General features: G+C 36.1%; 1 protein-coding gene across 1 annotated transcript in view; it reads left to right on the top strand.

The window, feature by feature from the left end:
- Positions 1–14,613, top strand: part of LRP12 (LDL receptor related protein 12) — a 51,273-nt gene extending 36,660 nt beyond the window's left edge. Inside the window, exons 4-7 of the mRNA XM_053954222.1 lie at positions 955–1,157; positions 5,841–6,942; positions 7,770–7,902; positions 11,391–14,613. Of these exons, the coding sequence (XP_053810197.1) occupies positions 955–1,157; positions 5,841–6,942; positions 7,770–7,902; positions 11,391–12,254 (2,302 nt within the window). The 3' untranslated portion in view covers positions 12,255–14,613. The remainder of the gene's footprint in view (positions 1–954; positions 1,158–5,840; positions 6,943–7,769; positions 7,903–11,390) is intronic.
- Positions 14,614–16,659: the final 2,046 nt, after the last annotated feature.

Here is a 16,659-nt window from a genome sequence, read left to right as displayed (position 1 = left end):
CTGATTACTGATTTCTTTTAGCATCAACATACAAGTTAGTACTGCTTCATGGACTTGATTATGAAACTGCATTACCTGCAGGTTTTTTACAGTTTCCAGTTCAGACTTGCTGACCTAATAAACTGCTCTTCATTATGAAGTATTTGCTTTGACATCAGTTACTTGTTTAAATTTTGCCTCTTAATTTAAAAGTCTTTCTACTAAATATTTGACTGGCATAAATGCAATGTAAAGTAGGTAATACTGTTCAGCTACTAGAATGCTTTCTAAACTTGTCATACTGTTTATTTTTAATAAAACTCCTTTTTTCTTTCATGTTTTCTTCCACTCATCCATACCACATTTCAGTTCTGATAGTGCTCTTTTGTCTGTACAGACTTGTTTTGCACAGTTACCCCTCACACGTCATTACCATGGCAGCTTGTCTTGACCGCCTGCAGCCGTACCATGGCACTCCATGACATAATGCTGGGGTAGCTGAGTAGTGCAACTGGGAGAAAGTGTTATCTGAAAACATAATTTTGAACAATTTAGCTGTATTTATAATGTCAAATCACGTTATTGCCATAAGTGTAGCATTAGCTACAAATTTCTGGTGAAATTTGAGTTAAAATTACTTAGTACTCTATGAAAGTCATTAAATGAGACACATAACAATTTCATTACCGCAATTTTAGATTAAGACAGTGTGTGTTTTTGTAGCAAAATTGCATTTCTTTAAGTGGTGGATGCAACATGTTGTTTGACAGAATAGATTCTTGCTGTCCTCATAATATAAAAGTATCAACACAAGGTTAAACCCTATTTCTATGTGGGTAGAGAGAAGCTACTATTTTTATTTCAGAAGTATTTATTTCAAAAAGAATTTCAAGCTAATTTTCGTGTGTAATAATTCAGCATCTTGTTTGTGTAATATTCAGTTCAGTAGCAATGTTGACCTTTTCTCTTTTTCAGCTTTCAAGATTTTGATGTTCAGGGATCTCGACGATGCAGCTCAGATTGGTTAACAATTGGAAGCTACAAGAACATTGAAGGCTATAGAGCATGTGGCTCCTCCATTCCCTCACCATACATCTCTTCACAGGATCATGTTTGGATAAGGTTCCATTCAGATGATAGCATCTCCAGAAAAGGCTTCAGATTAGCCTACTTTGCTGGTATGTTTCAAATGATACCTAGTATAATTTTATGGTTTCACTTTCTGTTTCTTTTTCAAGAATTACTTCCTTTTAACAGGGTACAGTACTGACTCAGGTCTTTCCTGTAGTCACCTCAAGGTCTGTTGAAATCAGAGAAAATACATTAGGTAATGTATTTTGATCCCATGCACAATCTGAATATTCAAAGTGGAAGTAACAATAAGCAGATTGAATGATATTTGGGAAGAAAAGGTTAGCCAGTAGTAGTAGGCACCTGGAATTTCTTTTAACATAGTAAGACTTGAAATGTTTTCATCAGACTAAAATTAATTTGTTAAAGTAGTTGGGTAAACTTCTGAGTATTGTACATACAGTGAGAGAGGAAGGAAATGGCAGGATTTTTTTTTACATCATTTCTCACAGAATTTTCATTTTTCTCATCTCCAGAAAAATAGAAATCTTTTAAAAAATAAATCTAAAAAAAAAAAGCCCACATTGGTATTATAGATTATTCTAGCCATCTGCAGACATGGTTCTGTACACACAAAATTTTTCTTGTGTAATTACAGGATGTGGTAAAAACTAGTTACCAGTAGTAATAGTTTGAGACACTTTTGTGAGCCATTCTTGTTCTATTAGAGGTTGCCAAGAATGAGGAGGAAGCCAGTCGTGGGTCAAGACTAGTTCCAAACTTTTCCTGGCTTTAAGAGATTTTACAGTTTTATGTAATAGCATGATTATGGTGTTCTACATCATGATCATCCCAAATACTGGATTAGATTTTTCTTGGTTTTCACAATGATTTCATGTTACCTTGCTCCCTCTGAGTGTGCCTGTATCCACTCACTGGCCTGCTCCAGATTTCTGTGCACGCCAACTTTTGACTCCTCCATAAAACAATTCATACCTGTAAACATATCCAGTGCTACCCACCTTCAAAACTGTTCCAACAAGATTCAGTAAATCTACCCCTGATCTCCTCTAGTCTAAGCTCCTGGTTTTTACTCCGCAGTCTTCTTATCTAGTAGCTTCCTCCACTATGTCAGTCTCTCACAAACAGGTTTCCAAGCAGGCTTATCCATCTCTATCACCTGTTCTCAAGTCTACAAAAAAGCTCCTTCTGTGGTCCAGCTCCTTGCACTTTAGCAGGTCTTGGGGAAGTAATGCAGCCTTGCATTTGATGCTGGCCCAGCTTTCAGGGTAGTGTTCTACCTGGGGATTGTGCACCGTCTCACCAAAAACATGTCAGGTAGCTGGGAAGAAGCCGCTGGCTAATCAGTCATCCTGTGCTGCCATTTCTGCCAACGGCCCAGGTGAACACTGCTACCTTTGTCAGTCATCATTCTGCCCTCTTCACCTCCCTCTCAAAGTAGGTGCAGAAGAAAGACATCATTCCTTCCTGAGGGGTTTGGAGAAGGAAAGATACCTTAGTTAAAAGTGTGGAATGGGTAGGGGAGGTAAGCCATGGGATTTGTAGAATTTTTCCTCTTCCTCTTTCCAAATCCTTTTCTCTCTTTTTCTCTGATCTTGAGAAAATTTCATTATGTAACCCCTCTTGGAAGAAGCTATAAGATTTTCAATAATAAGCTTTTTTTTCTGTTAATTGATTTCTTCTATTTTGTGTTGTAGATTAGAGTGCTTAAGACTTGAATCCTATGTTTATAAATGTCCTTTTTAAAACAAATAAGTTTTATTTTGTGGAGGTTTGTTCATTTTTTAACAAACAAGCCTTGCTGAAACTTTGGCTTGAGTTTGCTCCCTATATTTTATACAATACTTAGGAAGTATTTCACAATTGAGGTGTAAGTGTAGTGTTTCAGTGATCAGAGTGGTCTTTTGATGTTTTCAACTAACCTGTATATAGGAGAAGACTTGACAGTTGCTTTAATAATAATCTAGTAATTTCTGCCTTTGATCGTCAAAAAAGGCTCCTGAAATGCTAACACACTTACTATGGGTTCAGCTGTGCCATTATGTTTGGTTTCTTCTCATCAGCATCATGCAGTAGTGCTCAGATTAACACCTCAATAGACTATTTAATTCAGTATTTTTAAGGCTCCTCTCAAAATTGCCAAGTCATCGTAGAAAAAGGGAAAAACAATAATAAATTAGTTACTTGGATGCAAGTTAGGCCTATCTGTGCTGAAATGATAGAAACACTACAGATTCCAAGTATAAAAGTGACCATTAGGGAGCCCCATGTTTAAAATCTGATGTGGAAGATAGGTCATGTGAATTGTTTGAATTAATTCTTGTTTAAAGAAAACAATAGGTAAATATTCATATTTAACTTAAAACCAATAATAGGAAAGAAAAAAGCATTACAGGTAGGAAGGGTGCTAGACTAGAAAGTAAATTTTGTGCCACTTTTATTTGTCTTTCTTCCCTCTGTCTTCCTCTCGCTGCTTATTTTTTATAAGCCTTTTTAATTATGGGAGTTGAAATGGGACAGAGATTACTAATGGTGATGTAGAGTGGAAAATAAAGTTACTAAAAGCACAGAGGTCAATGGCCACTGTAAATGCAAGGAAGAATTGTGTTAGTCCTTTGGCTACAACTGCATATGGATGCTGCTAATGATCTTGTGCTATCCTGAAGTCTTTTGTAGTACAGCTTCCAAAGTTAGTCTTATTTAGTACATCTCTTATAATTTTATGACTCCAATTTTTGATTCATAGGTAAATTTTCTTCATGTAAGGATTGCAGGATCATAGGTAAATTTTCTTCATGTAAGGATTGCAGGATTGGTGATTAAAAATGCTAAATCAGGATCAAGTGTCCCAACTCTTTTCTGGGATGTTTAAAAGCTTGTTGAAGGAAGAGCTTGGGTTGAAATTGTAGCCTGTTTTGTTACTGCAATATTCCCATCAATATTTATAACTCCATGTTACAGCTTTCTTCTCAACCTCTTCCAGGTTCTGCAGTGCAGAAGGACGGAGCTAGATTATGATCAGTACTTGAACAGGTTCAATGATGCATATTCTCCTACCTCTTATTCTACTACCTCCTACCTACTATTCTATTACCTCCACCTATGGAGCTTAGTCATTCAATTTAGGTAGGACTAGTCTAGCAGTTCAGTTTTACAGGTTTTAAATTCAAGGCCGAGGTTCCAACTTTGCTGTACTAATATTGTGAACCATATGTATGTGTGTGTGTTCTATAAATACTTACATATCTGTAACAGAACAAGATGGTATCATTTATACTGCATCTGTTCTTTGGAATTTTTTTGTGTGAAATGAACGTATTCTGAAAATTAGTCACTGACAACACATACATTTTGCTCTCCTTTCATTCAGTCTCTGAAAGCAGATTTGTAGACTTAAACATTCTTCAGCAGTGCATATAACATTTAACACTTGATGATTTCATTTTTTTCTGCATTCACTTTTTAAAAGCCTAAGCATTTGTGAAATTTAAAAATTATGTGTTGCACTTTTTTAAAGAAAAATTATTATTTTAAGTTAGAGTATTTATTTTCAATGCTTTCTAAGAGATATTAATGTAGAAAAAAAGGAGAACAAAAGTATGATATGACTTGACCTATCATAGCAGATTCGTTCCAGCAAGAAAAATTCAAGCTAGCTGTGAAAATTGTTATCATGTTGTTTAGTAAAGCACTGGAATTTAAAAATACTTGATTGGAGAAGGCCCTGAAGAGCCTAATCAAATACCATTTGGCCTTGTTTTGAGCAGATGATTTTATTAGATGGCCTCCATTCCAATCTGAATTGTTCTCCTTTTAAAAAAGATAGGACATTCTTCTCTTGGGAGCATTAGGATTTCAGTGAGTTCATCATGCTGTCTTTCCTGTTTCCTTATTAAAACCTTAGGTGTATAGTGTTCCTTAGAATGAATGTATATTTGCCTAGTTTGTTTTCTAAATTACTGCTGTGTAGCACCATCTGCATTGCAGACTTGTTTTAAATATTCTGACCATGACAGTTTCTTTTATAGCAAATTTTACAGTCTGTACTGTGGTTTGTAGAAATAACTGATTGAAAATTATACAGCAGTGTTTGACTCAGCTGAATTGTTGCAAAACTGAAATAACTTGGATCCAAGGTATGCTTCTGTGTTCAACATGGCTGAAACTACAATAAGTAAAGGCAAGCATGCATTTTTGCATTTGCTGCACTCCCATCTTAGTTGCTGCAGGAGAGGCAGGAGCAAACTGTGGGAAAAGAAGAGGACAGAGGTTTCTTTTTGTGGTTGGTGGTTATACATAATCTTCAGCTGTCAGCTTCTCTCTTGCCTTAGATCCTTTGGTACAAAGTAGGAACCTCCAGAAGCAGAAGAGAGTCTGACTGCTTTTTCTGAGAAACAATTTGAGGAGATATCCAGTACTGCAGCACAAAATGTTTCTGTATTTTGAGTGATAGAAGAAAGGATGTTTTTCTAACTTATTTTTAGCATATTTGAAATCAGATTTCTCAATAGCTATAAATGAGCATTGTTTTCTTGCTTGGGTTAGAGTTACTTGACTGAAATCAGCTAAGGATAAGGTTCATGCTGATGTGTTGATTGAATTTTGACTTGAAAAACCTGTTTTGTCTTGAAATTTGCTGAAAGTTGCCATGGTTTAAAGACACTTCAGGCATTTTCTTTGCCCTTCTGAAGTACCTGGCACAGCAAATAAACACAGCACAAACCGTAAAGTGCTAAATTCTAAGAAAACTTTTTTTTTTATATTTTCAGGGAAATCTGATGAACCAAGTTGTGATTGTGACCAGTTCCATTGTGCTAATGGGAAGTGTATTCCAGAAAGTTGGAAATGTAACAATATGGATGAATGTGGAGACAACTCGGATGAAGAAATCTGTGCCAAAGCTAATCCTCCGACAGCTTCTTCCTTTCAGCCTTGTACAAAAGATCAGTTCCAGTGTCTTTCCCGCTTCACCAAGCTTTACACTTGCCTTCCAGAATCTTTAAAATGTGATGGTAACATTGATTGTCTTGACCTGGGAGATGAAATAGACTGTGATGTGCCAACATGTGGGCAGTGGTTGAAATATTTTTATGGTACTTTCAGTTCTCCCAACTATCCTGACTTCTACCCACCTGGCAGCAACTGCACCTGGCTGATAGACACAGGTGATCATCGCAAAGTAATCTTGCGATTCACCGATTTTAAACTTGATGGTACAGGTTATGGAGACTATGTCAAAATATATGATGGATTAGAGGAGAATCCACGGAGACTGTTGCGTGTACTGACAGCATTTGACTCTCATGCTCCCCTCACAGTTGTTTCATCCTCAGGACAGATAAGAGTGCATTTTTGTGCTGACAAAGTGAATGCTGCAAGAGGGTTCAATGCAACATACCAAGTTGATGGCTTCTGTTTGCCCTGGGAAATCCCATGCGGTGGAAATTGGGGGTGCTACACAGAGCAGCAACGCTGCGATGGCTACTGGCACTGTCCAAATGGAAGGGATGAAACCAACTGCACCATGTGCCAAAGAGATGAGTTTCCCTGCTCTCGAAATGGTGTTTGCTACCCTCGTTCAGATCGCTGCAACTACCAGAATCATTGCCCTAATGGTTCGGATGAAAAGAATTGTTTCTTCTGCCAGCCAGGCAATTTTCACTGTAAAAATAACCGCTGTGTGTTTGAGAGCTGGGTTTGTGATTCTCAAGATGACTGTGGCGATGGCAGTGACGAAGAGAATTGCCCGGTCATTGTGCCCACTAGAGTGATAACTGCAGCTGTCATTGGGAGTCTTATTTGTGGATTACTGCTTGTCATTGCACTGGGATGTACTTGTAAATTGTACTCACTCAGGATGTTTGAGCGAAGGTAAGTAGAACTCAGCTTCATAAAAATATTTTGGTGTTTTCTGTTGTTTGTACTTGAAGTAGTTTTATTGCCATACGGAAATTGTTGCACATGATTTGTAAAGATATTGCTCCTTTTTCTTTGATAGTAAAAAGAGGTTAGTTAATCATAGAGTTTATCAGGTTGGAAGGGACCCATAAGGAATATCAAATTAACTCCCTACTTTTTGCAGGACATCTGAAGCTAAACCTTGCTAAGGCCTATGGCTGAGCATTGTCTAGATGCTCCTTGAACTCTGAAGGCTGGGTGCTGTGACACAGTTTTCTGGGGAGCATGTTCCAGGGACTCACTAATCTCCCAGTGAAGAAAAGGGGATAGTAGTATTCTGATCACTTCACTATAGAGGGTTAAAGCTTTCAGATGGTGTTACCAAAAAGGAAGTATGAGAAAACTGCAGTTAATTAGAAATTTATATCACAGTTCTGTATATAACAGCGTGTTTCTTCTCTTGTAAGCTAGTTCATATCAGGATTACATATCCTTCAATCTTTTACAATAATGTAAGCGTTACTCATGGTGCTGTTTATATTTAGCCCATGGGCTTGGGCTGGTTTGTTTGTTTTTAAAAAATGTATTGTTGGGTTGGTTTTTTTGCTTTCATTCCAGCTGGACAGACTCACGGGAGTGACTTTATATTCTTTGCCAATTAAATTTCAATTAAATTAGCTAAACTTCATCTTCTGCAGGTTTTTATTTCTGATTATAATAGTCTGATGTACTTTCATTCTTGTATTTTTATGTATAGATCAGTGTCTTATGTATTTTGAAATTTCTTTTTTCTTTGAAAGATCATTTGAAACTCATTTGTCAAGGGTTGAGGCTGAACTGTTAAGAAGAGAAGCTCCCCCATCCTATGGACAATTAATTGCCCAGGGTTTAATTCCACCAGTTGAAGATTTCCCTGTTTGTTCCCCAAATCAGGTAAGATTTCAAAATAGCAGGCAGACCCCTTAAATTTTAAGGAGACTGAAGTAAAGATATTTTAACTTTCATCTGCTTCCTTTTCCTCTATAGCATTTCCTTTTCCTCCTTGCAAGTCAATAGTGTTATACAAATGATTAGCCCTTGAACAAAATCTTGATATAGTAACACCACAGTTTCTTTCGCAGGCTTTCTTTTGTTGATACTGCTAGTAATGCACACTATAGAACCCCCTCTTGCATGAAAAGTAATGGATTGGTAGATCTAATTGTATGTTCTGTATTACTGTTGTGAAAGTAAAGATTGCAAGATGGCACTTTGCAATTTGGGAAAGACCTAAACTTGTAATGCAGAATGGTAGACATGCGCAGTGTGTAGGTACGTTCATGCCTGCTTTGCATAACAAGATGATGGAGAAAGACGGTGTCATATCATATAAAATAATCATGAATGAGTAACAAAGCAAAAGCTAGTAAATGGCAGTCATTAGTTTCTAGTCCCTCAGATTCAGAGGTGGATGATTAGTGCATTTCTTACTTGGTTGATAAATTAATTTCTCTCAAAAAACTTTTCAAGGAGTTAAACATATCTTTCAAGTATAAAACTTCGTGAGAAATAGAAGAAAAGTCTTAGTCTGGGAATCCTGGTGTGCTCTGTTAGAGATGGCATTAATTATATTGTGTTGCAGTTAATACAGCAAAGATTATGGTAAGAAAAAATTGCATTACTCTCACATGTTCTTTCATGCTCATATGTTCACAAGCAGCTGGGACCTGCCACAAAAATTTTACAGAGGAAAAGAGGAAAATAAATTGCAATTTGCCTGAGAGGCTTTAAAAAAACATTGTAAAGATTTTTTTTTTGATAGCTAAATTAGCAATGAACTTCTTTAATGAATTTAATAAATGTCCGTAGTGAACACTGTAGAATCCCTTGTTCTTTTTCAGTGGGTTGCTGTGGTTATAATAAAGATCAGTATGTTTCTGTTTCAAACAAATTCTGTACTTTTATAAATTTGGCTTGCTGTCCTCTTTTCCAAAAAAAAAAAAAAAAAAAATTAACCTTCACTGGTTTATAATGGATCTATGTTCACAAGTCTCTTCAGGTAGGTTAACTTAAGAAAGTCTCTGGAGACAGTGCAGTTGTCATGCCCAGATGTGTAAGTCCTCTAGTACAGGTAACTTGGAACAAACCAGTGTTTCCTGAAGTTGCCTACCCTGTGTGGGACACTTCAGGTTTGGTGTACATGAATATGTGTAGGAACAGTTATGATTTTGAGAAAAACCTAGCTTGCTCAAACTCCTTTATCATCTTTAAATCCCACAAAGGTGATGTAAAGATCTTGGGTTTTACTAAAATGAAACCTCCTCATAGAGAGCACAGTTCTGCAAAACCCAGACATATACTGGCTGCAGTCAGAGGCTGGTACTGGAGATTTTAAAAATCTGTGTCATTACTGACATGTCTTTAGTCTTTATTTTGACTTAAATTTAATGAAGCACTGTTTCTTTAGATACATTTTAAGTTCATTTCAAAATATATTGGAATTATATGGCAAACTTTTATAATTAAACATAATAAAATGTAGTTGCTTCATAATATTTCTGTGTAATCATGATTTCACTCTCCATAAAATATCAATGTATGTACAATAGTTTCAAACAGTGAGAGTGTTAGTGAATTCCCATTATGACACCAGTATTTCAAATAAGACTTGTAGCCTTGAAAACTGAAGTAACTATACTGAGCAATTAACTAGCATAGAAATAAGAAATAGTAGTGACCAGGCCATCAAAAGTAAAGAAAATGTTATCCTAGAACATTGATGCTTCCATGATAAAAACTTTTCTCATATTTAACCAATGAAGTTGCAATGTTTAAAACCTTTTGTTTTTCAGAGGAGGCAACATTAGTAAAAACTCAACTCAATGTAAATTGATTTCTATAAATTATAAAATGCAATTTTTAATATGGTAAAGTGTTGGGAGAAGGGAGTCAGTATTAAGTCAAGGTGTGTTTTAATTTGTTTTCAGCAAAATACTCATTTTAAGGTTGCAGGGCTCTGTGGGACTGAAGATAGTTACTCAAGATTTGCTAGAAGTCTCAAGCTATAGGAATGTTGGATGTTCTAATTTCAGTGTAGTGCTTTCTACCTGAAACTGATACATGCCCTCAGAGCTGGATTTTCAAAGATGAGCAGCAGCCTCTTTAGTAGCTTTTGAAAATAAGGCTGCCATACTCACATACTGCATGCTTGAATTCAGTCATCCTGTGAAATAAGGGAAGAGGTAGGTTGTGCATGAAGTGTTGTTTGGATATCCTGCTGTGTTGTCTGAAGGATAGTGAAAGGGAGATGAAGGTGACAGCATGAGAACACTGAATTTCAGTTTTTATAAATTAAGGGAAATTCATGCATATATGTTAAGGGTTTAATCAGGGAATGGCTCTTCTGAAGAATATTCTACTTTTTTGCCATAATCTTAATGAAAAGTTGTGAATATGGGCTTTATCTTCTAACACATTTGTGAAAATTTTTAGAATGATGGGCACCCGGAAGATCTTCTACCCTATTTGAGAATGGAGCTACTTAGCTGAGGCAGTGTTTTGTCTAAGTTTGAGTCAAGAGATCCCCAAGACAAAGGAGTTTGTGTTCTTATGTTTGTGTTACCTTACAGTTGAAAAGTTATACAGGATTTTAAACAGGAAAATTCAGGCATGCTGTAGCTGGGTAATTAGAAAATGTATACTGAATTCGGGAAATTTATATTTTAGAACACATAAGATAATTTTATTTAAACTGAAGCATTAAAGCATTTTGAAACTGGAATTAACAGATTATATCAGAAAGGGGGTGGAAATCAAACTATAAACCTCTGCTGGAGAAGATACTTTAGTCCCTTTGAGGCAGCCCTGTGGTAGTGGATAAAGAAGGTGGCCACCTTTGTTAAATCTTTCTGGAAGACCTTGTTTACAAATCCTAAACTTTTTGAGACATGTTTCTATGTGCTGTACTCTAAAATCCACAGTGACTACCTTTTTGGGGAGACTGTAATAGATTTTGTATGCCTGCTCTAGTGGCTCTGTGGTTGTACTTTACTTTAATCTGTGTTTCATATCCGGACTATGGTGCCTTGCTTTTTACAATGTATTTATTTAGAGATCCTTGATTAGGGCAAAAATATACCTTGTGTAGAAATCATTGCTCTTTTATTGTCTTTGCATATGTATTTCCACTTAATTCGCCTGTTTATAATGTTGTTTCCTCTAGAGCATCTAGACTTCTGTCATGCCCACTTTTTTTTTTTTTTAATAGCCTTTTGCTACATATACTAGATCCTTATTAAGAAGCGTGGAACATTTTGTAATATTTAAGATTCTACATTTAACTTCGTTAAGTGCTGTTTTGCACAATAGTTAATCATTCTTTCTTTGCTAGAACAGTACCAGCAGACTGTCAGTGCTTGATTGTTGCTTATCTTCTTATTTAGGCTTCAGTTCTGGAAAACCTGAGGCTGGCAGTACGATCTCAGCTTGGATTTACCTCAATCAGACTTCCTATGGCTGGCAGATCAAGTAACATTTGGAATCGAATTTTTAATTTTGCAAGGTCACGTCATTCTGGATCGTTGGCATTGGTCTCAGCGGATGGAGATGATGTTGCCAGCCAAAGTACTAATAGAGAAGCTGAACGAAGTAATACTCATAGAAGTTTGTTTTCAGTTGAATCTGATGATACAGACACAGAAAATGAAAGAAGAGACACAGCAGGAGCAGTTGGTGGTGTTGCTGCCACCTTGCCTCAAAAAGTCCCTCCTGCAACAGCAATAGAAGCAACAGTGGGAGCGTGTGGGAGTTCCTCTGCTCAGGGCAGCAGTAGCAGCACCACGGATGGTGGAAGAGAAGTGACAAGTGTAGAGCCCCCAAGCACAAGTCCCGCACGCCACCAGCTCTCGAGCGCACTAAGCCGTATGACTCAAGGCTTACGCTGGGTACGCTTTACTTTAGGGAGATCAAGCTCAGTGAATCAGAACCAAAGTCCTTTGAGACAGCTTGATAATGGGGTAAGTGGAAGAGAAGAGGATGATGATGTTGAAATGTTAATTCCAGTCTCTGATGTAGCATCAGACTTTGACATGAATGACTGTTCAAGACCTCTACTTGATCTCAGCTCAGATCAAGGACCAGGGCTTAGACAGCCTTACAGTGCAACACATCACAGTGTAAGGTCATGCAGTCGAGATGGCCCCTGTGAGAGCTGTGGCATCGTACACACTGCCCAGATACCCGACACTTGCTTAGAGGCAACAGTCAAAAACGAAACTAGTGACGATGAGGCATTATTACTCTGCTAGGTACGGCTTGTTTAGGAAAGATTGTGTACAAGTTGGAGCAATATCTGTCATTGTTTTGTACTTCACAGTTAAAATTAGTTTTTAGTTTTAAAAAATCCAGGACAATATTATGTTAAAGCTATTTTAGCCTGTGTGGTTAATTAAACTTTTCTTATACTGGATGACATTATGGAACTATAAGAGTGAACATTTTAATGGCTCTGAATACACAATGTGTGTATCCAGTATAATTGGATTACTCTTTAAACTGAAGTTTTCCCCATTAGTTTCAAATTTAGTTTATCCTGGTACTATAGTTCAAACCTGAAACATGGCTGCTCAAGACTTAGTGGCTGCCTATTTAACCCCATATTAACAGGTGAATTTGTACAGAATTATTTTCCTTTAGGAATTGACTCTGTTGTATTGTTGCCAACATACTTGTAACTTAATATACTAAATATGGTAAGGATTGTTAATGTAAAATATGTACTTTTATTTGAGTTTATTCAACACTTTGTCTAAATATTCTTGAATTTCATCATAATGTGAACTTACTTAAAGGGAGGAGAAACTTTCTCCAGGAGCATTCTTTTTCTTTCAGAAGTACAAAATGCAATGATATATAAAATATAGGCATAATAGATAAACTGATGGCAAAAGCTTTTTTAGCACTGACTTTCCTAAACTGCAATTTAATATGGTACAAACCAAATAGTATGTAAAATCCCCGGTCATTAGTCTTTTTGATTTGAAGTAAAAAAGGGCTGAAGATATTACAGTATCTGTTAGTTCTTTAAATATCCGGTATGTACAAATACACTACAGAATAAGTTCCAACTGGTAATAGATCTTTCCATTATACTGTAGGGTATAAAGCTTGTTTGGACTCAAGGGATTTGCACTAAAATCATATTAAGGTCTCTAATGAGCTTAGTGCACAAGCACTATCACTTTAAGTACTATTATTGTCTAATATTGCAATGGCTATATATTTCCATGGCTCTTTTCTTGGGGTGTTGCGTTTTTGTTGCAATTGATTTTGCTTTACTAATTCCCTATTTATTTGTTGTATTTAAAAACTGGTTTACTCGGTTGCAGACTGGTGGTTTAAAAAAAACCAAAAGAAAACCCTTTTAGTGTATTTTTTTTTTCTGATATTACATGTTGGAGCAAAATAAATCAGTGAGGAAAAAAGCTCATAACTTCCAATTTTGTGATAAGCAGGTTAACACGTGGCTACTAGTGTAACAACAAGAAACTACACCTTTTAAAAACAAAACTGTCAACTACTGTTTTATTTATTTTTTGCCAGTCTGTTTTTAGTAGGCTTAAAGATCCAGTATGAAATGTATTTGTGTGTGATTGTATGCTATTTATTAAATTTTAAATACTTTGTTGAATGTCATTTTAAAGCATGTTTAAAGTCTTGTGCATTTCTGTCGTGTTATGCTGTCGGGCAGAACTGACTAAAATTTTAATATGTATCAAAATTAAATTGAATTTTTGTTATGTTTTTGAGGTACTTTTAAAGATAAATCCAAGGTCTGTCTGGCTTTTTATTTTTTTTAAATCCTCATCTCTGAAGTACAAATCACATGCAGAAGGAACAAACAATTGAATGGATTCCAAAGTGTATGTATCTTCTCCCTCTTCATTCACAGACACTGGGATGAGAAAAATAAACTATTTTACCATCTGGTTGATTTTTTCATGAGAGTCAGCAGGTAAATTCTGAGTTCAGGATGCAATTACGTAGATTTGTGCTTTTGAGGAACCTTATGTGCAATACAGTTGTAAAAGATTTTATTATAATGACCCATGCGGTTTCAAGTTTCAGAACAGATCACATCACACTGGTACCAGATCAGGTACAAGTTGGCCCATACTTACACATACTCAAGTAAAAGTCGTCAATGGCCATTTTTATTCACATTGAATAATATCTAAATCTGTGGGTAATCTCTAGTCTGATTTCAGTAGCATTGCTTATAGAGCAGGCAGCTTTGCAGTAGGAACATGGTAACATACCCTGAAGTATATGTGAACAGTATGTCCTGGTATAAAATACTGGGTTTTTAAACCTTCCTAATTAATTGTCATTAGAAAGTGGTTGTGGAAATGCTTGTCCCTGAGGCAGATAAATTTTAAAGAAAGTCTCTTCACAGAATACCTTTGGTGTTGAACAGACATAGTGATCTAAATTTGTTCCATTAGATGCCCCAAATAGCATGTACCTATGGACTCCATATTGCAGATGTAAAAAGAACACAATGTTTAATTTGTTTTAAAGGACAAATGCTACACATTTAACTGAGAAGTTGGATTTGATTGATAATTTGGAAAATTGTAAATAAAATTCATATTTGTATGAGGTGAATTTGTTGCAGTGATTTTTTTTTCTTAGTGATATTAAAAGGAGTGATTGATTTTTCTTTTGAGTAATGTATGAATGATTGGTTGCATTTGTTTAGTTTGGTTTTATTGAGGTTTCCGATAAGACATTATTACCCTGTTTCTTTTTATGCTGGAGAGCTTGAATTAGTGTTTTGTTTAATTGATTCTTGATTTAGCTGTGCTACAATACTAGGGCAGTTTGAAAAAAAAGTCAGAAATATTTACTGTGGAATTACCTTGTTTTTTGTAATAAATCACTTTTATCTGCTAGCTTTGAAGAATCTAGGTTGTTGTGAGACAAGTTTTCTCCTTATGTAAAGTTATTTAAACATGGAAATAGTTTGTCACCGTTCTTTTTCACATACCACACTTTTTTTGTCATTGAAACATTAGAGGGGTCTGACTGAGCTTCAGATGGTGCAAGAGCTTGTTCTGTTTCCAAAGTAAAGTTCATTTTCAGTACAAGTTCACCAAGTGTTGCTGATAACTCTTCTTTCAAAACAGGTTGCTGGAGCGGATGCTGGAATTAGTTACTGTATTATGTGTTCCACTTTCTATCCAAATGCCAAAGCATGAGCTTTGTGCCAAAGCTTGGATTCAGTCCAGGGAAATCAAGTTCAGGTTGGGACACAAATACTGTTTTAATGAAGTTTATATCTTAAATACTCACTTGCAGATCAAATCATGGCTTTTCTTGTTGGGATGAGGTTTTGCTTTCTTTCTGAAAAGTAGGTGTTTTATTCTCCAATATACATCTCCAGATATTCAGCTGTGCCAGTTGTCCTGAGGAAGTGCTGCACATTTCCCATAAATCTTAGTTTAAGGCAAAAGTTTTAATCTTCCTCAATTTGTGATGAAGCTTTTTTTGAAGTGTTTTATCAGTTTGTGGGGTTTTTTTGACTGTATCTCTTTTCTTCCTCCCTTGTGACTTTCTGAAAATAAGCAGTTGGTAGCTGAATTCCTCCAGGATGGCAGCTAAAAGTCAATTGCCCAAAATGGGGTGTGTTCTGAAAGGACAAGGGAGAAGACTGTCTTGTCCCTTTGCCAAGTCACCAGAAGTATATAGAGGTAAGCAGATTGATAGTTAAAGCTCTTTCCCTTCTATCCTCCACTGGGATTTCACTGTTGTAGTTAGCTTTTGCTTCATCCTGGTAAATTAAAGTCCATAATTATTGGACTTGATACAGAGAGGTTTGTAGCACAACATTCATGTCAATATGTCTAGTTGAGGTTTTTGTCCATGTGCAGTTCCCCCTATCTGGTGAGTAGTAGCTTGGGGGAAGAGAACGTAGGATTCACTAAACTGAAGTATTATCTAAGAATTCAGATGGGCAAGACTTCCCATGTGTTTGATGGAGGAAATGAGAGACATCACTCTGAGCAGTGTCAGTTAGTGATTCCTAATCATATTTTGAGAAAGGGCATTTACAGTAAACAAAATTTAGCTAACCTTTGTGAATATCTGAGCACAAATTAGTGTTTGTGGTATTTTTACATGCACACTGAAATCTAGCAGAAAAGTTCAGCTTCCAGCATTAATTTCTCCTTGTGACCAAGTTGCATCCTGTTATCAAAGAACGAAACAAAAGACTCAAATGCAAGTGAAGTTTTTACAAGATTGAGGTTTATTTTCAGATCACAGTTACTCTTTATATGCTGCTTATGCAGGAAAGAAATGGGTGGAAAACACAGGAAGCAAAAAAAAATTAAAAGATGAGTCACTGGATTTTGAATTTCGGAAAGGTTGTAATAAAACAACTAGACACTCTAAAGGAATATAATTATATTACATTGCACAAAGGAGTGGGTTTTTTTGTTTGGTTTTTTTGGGGTTTTTTTTTTGAGACAAACTATTGCAGGAGACCTTCCCAAAAATAAGTCACAATGGGTAGGACATGTCAAATCAGGAGATCAGAGAAAGACAGAAGGAGCTATGGTTTAGTGTGGGCTTCCTTACAAATAATAAGGGTTTCTTATGCAAAATGTAAAGGACAAAGAAATAAACTTGCTTTAAGGAAGAACATGATCC

The sequence above is a fragment of the Vidua chalybeata genome, chromosome 1, assembly GCF_026979565.1.
Source record: "Vidua chalybeata isolate OUT-0048 chromosome 1, bVidCha1 merged haplotype, whole genome shotgun sequence".
NCBI lineage: Eukaryota > Metazoa > Chordata > Aves > Passeriformes > Viduidae > Vidua > Vidua chalybeata.
This window is presented reverse-complemented; position numbering and strand designations above follow the sequence as displayed.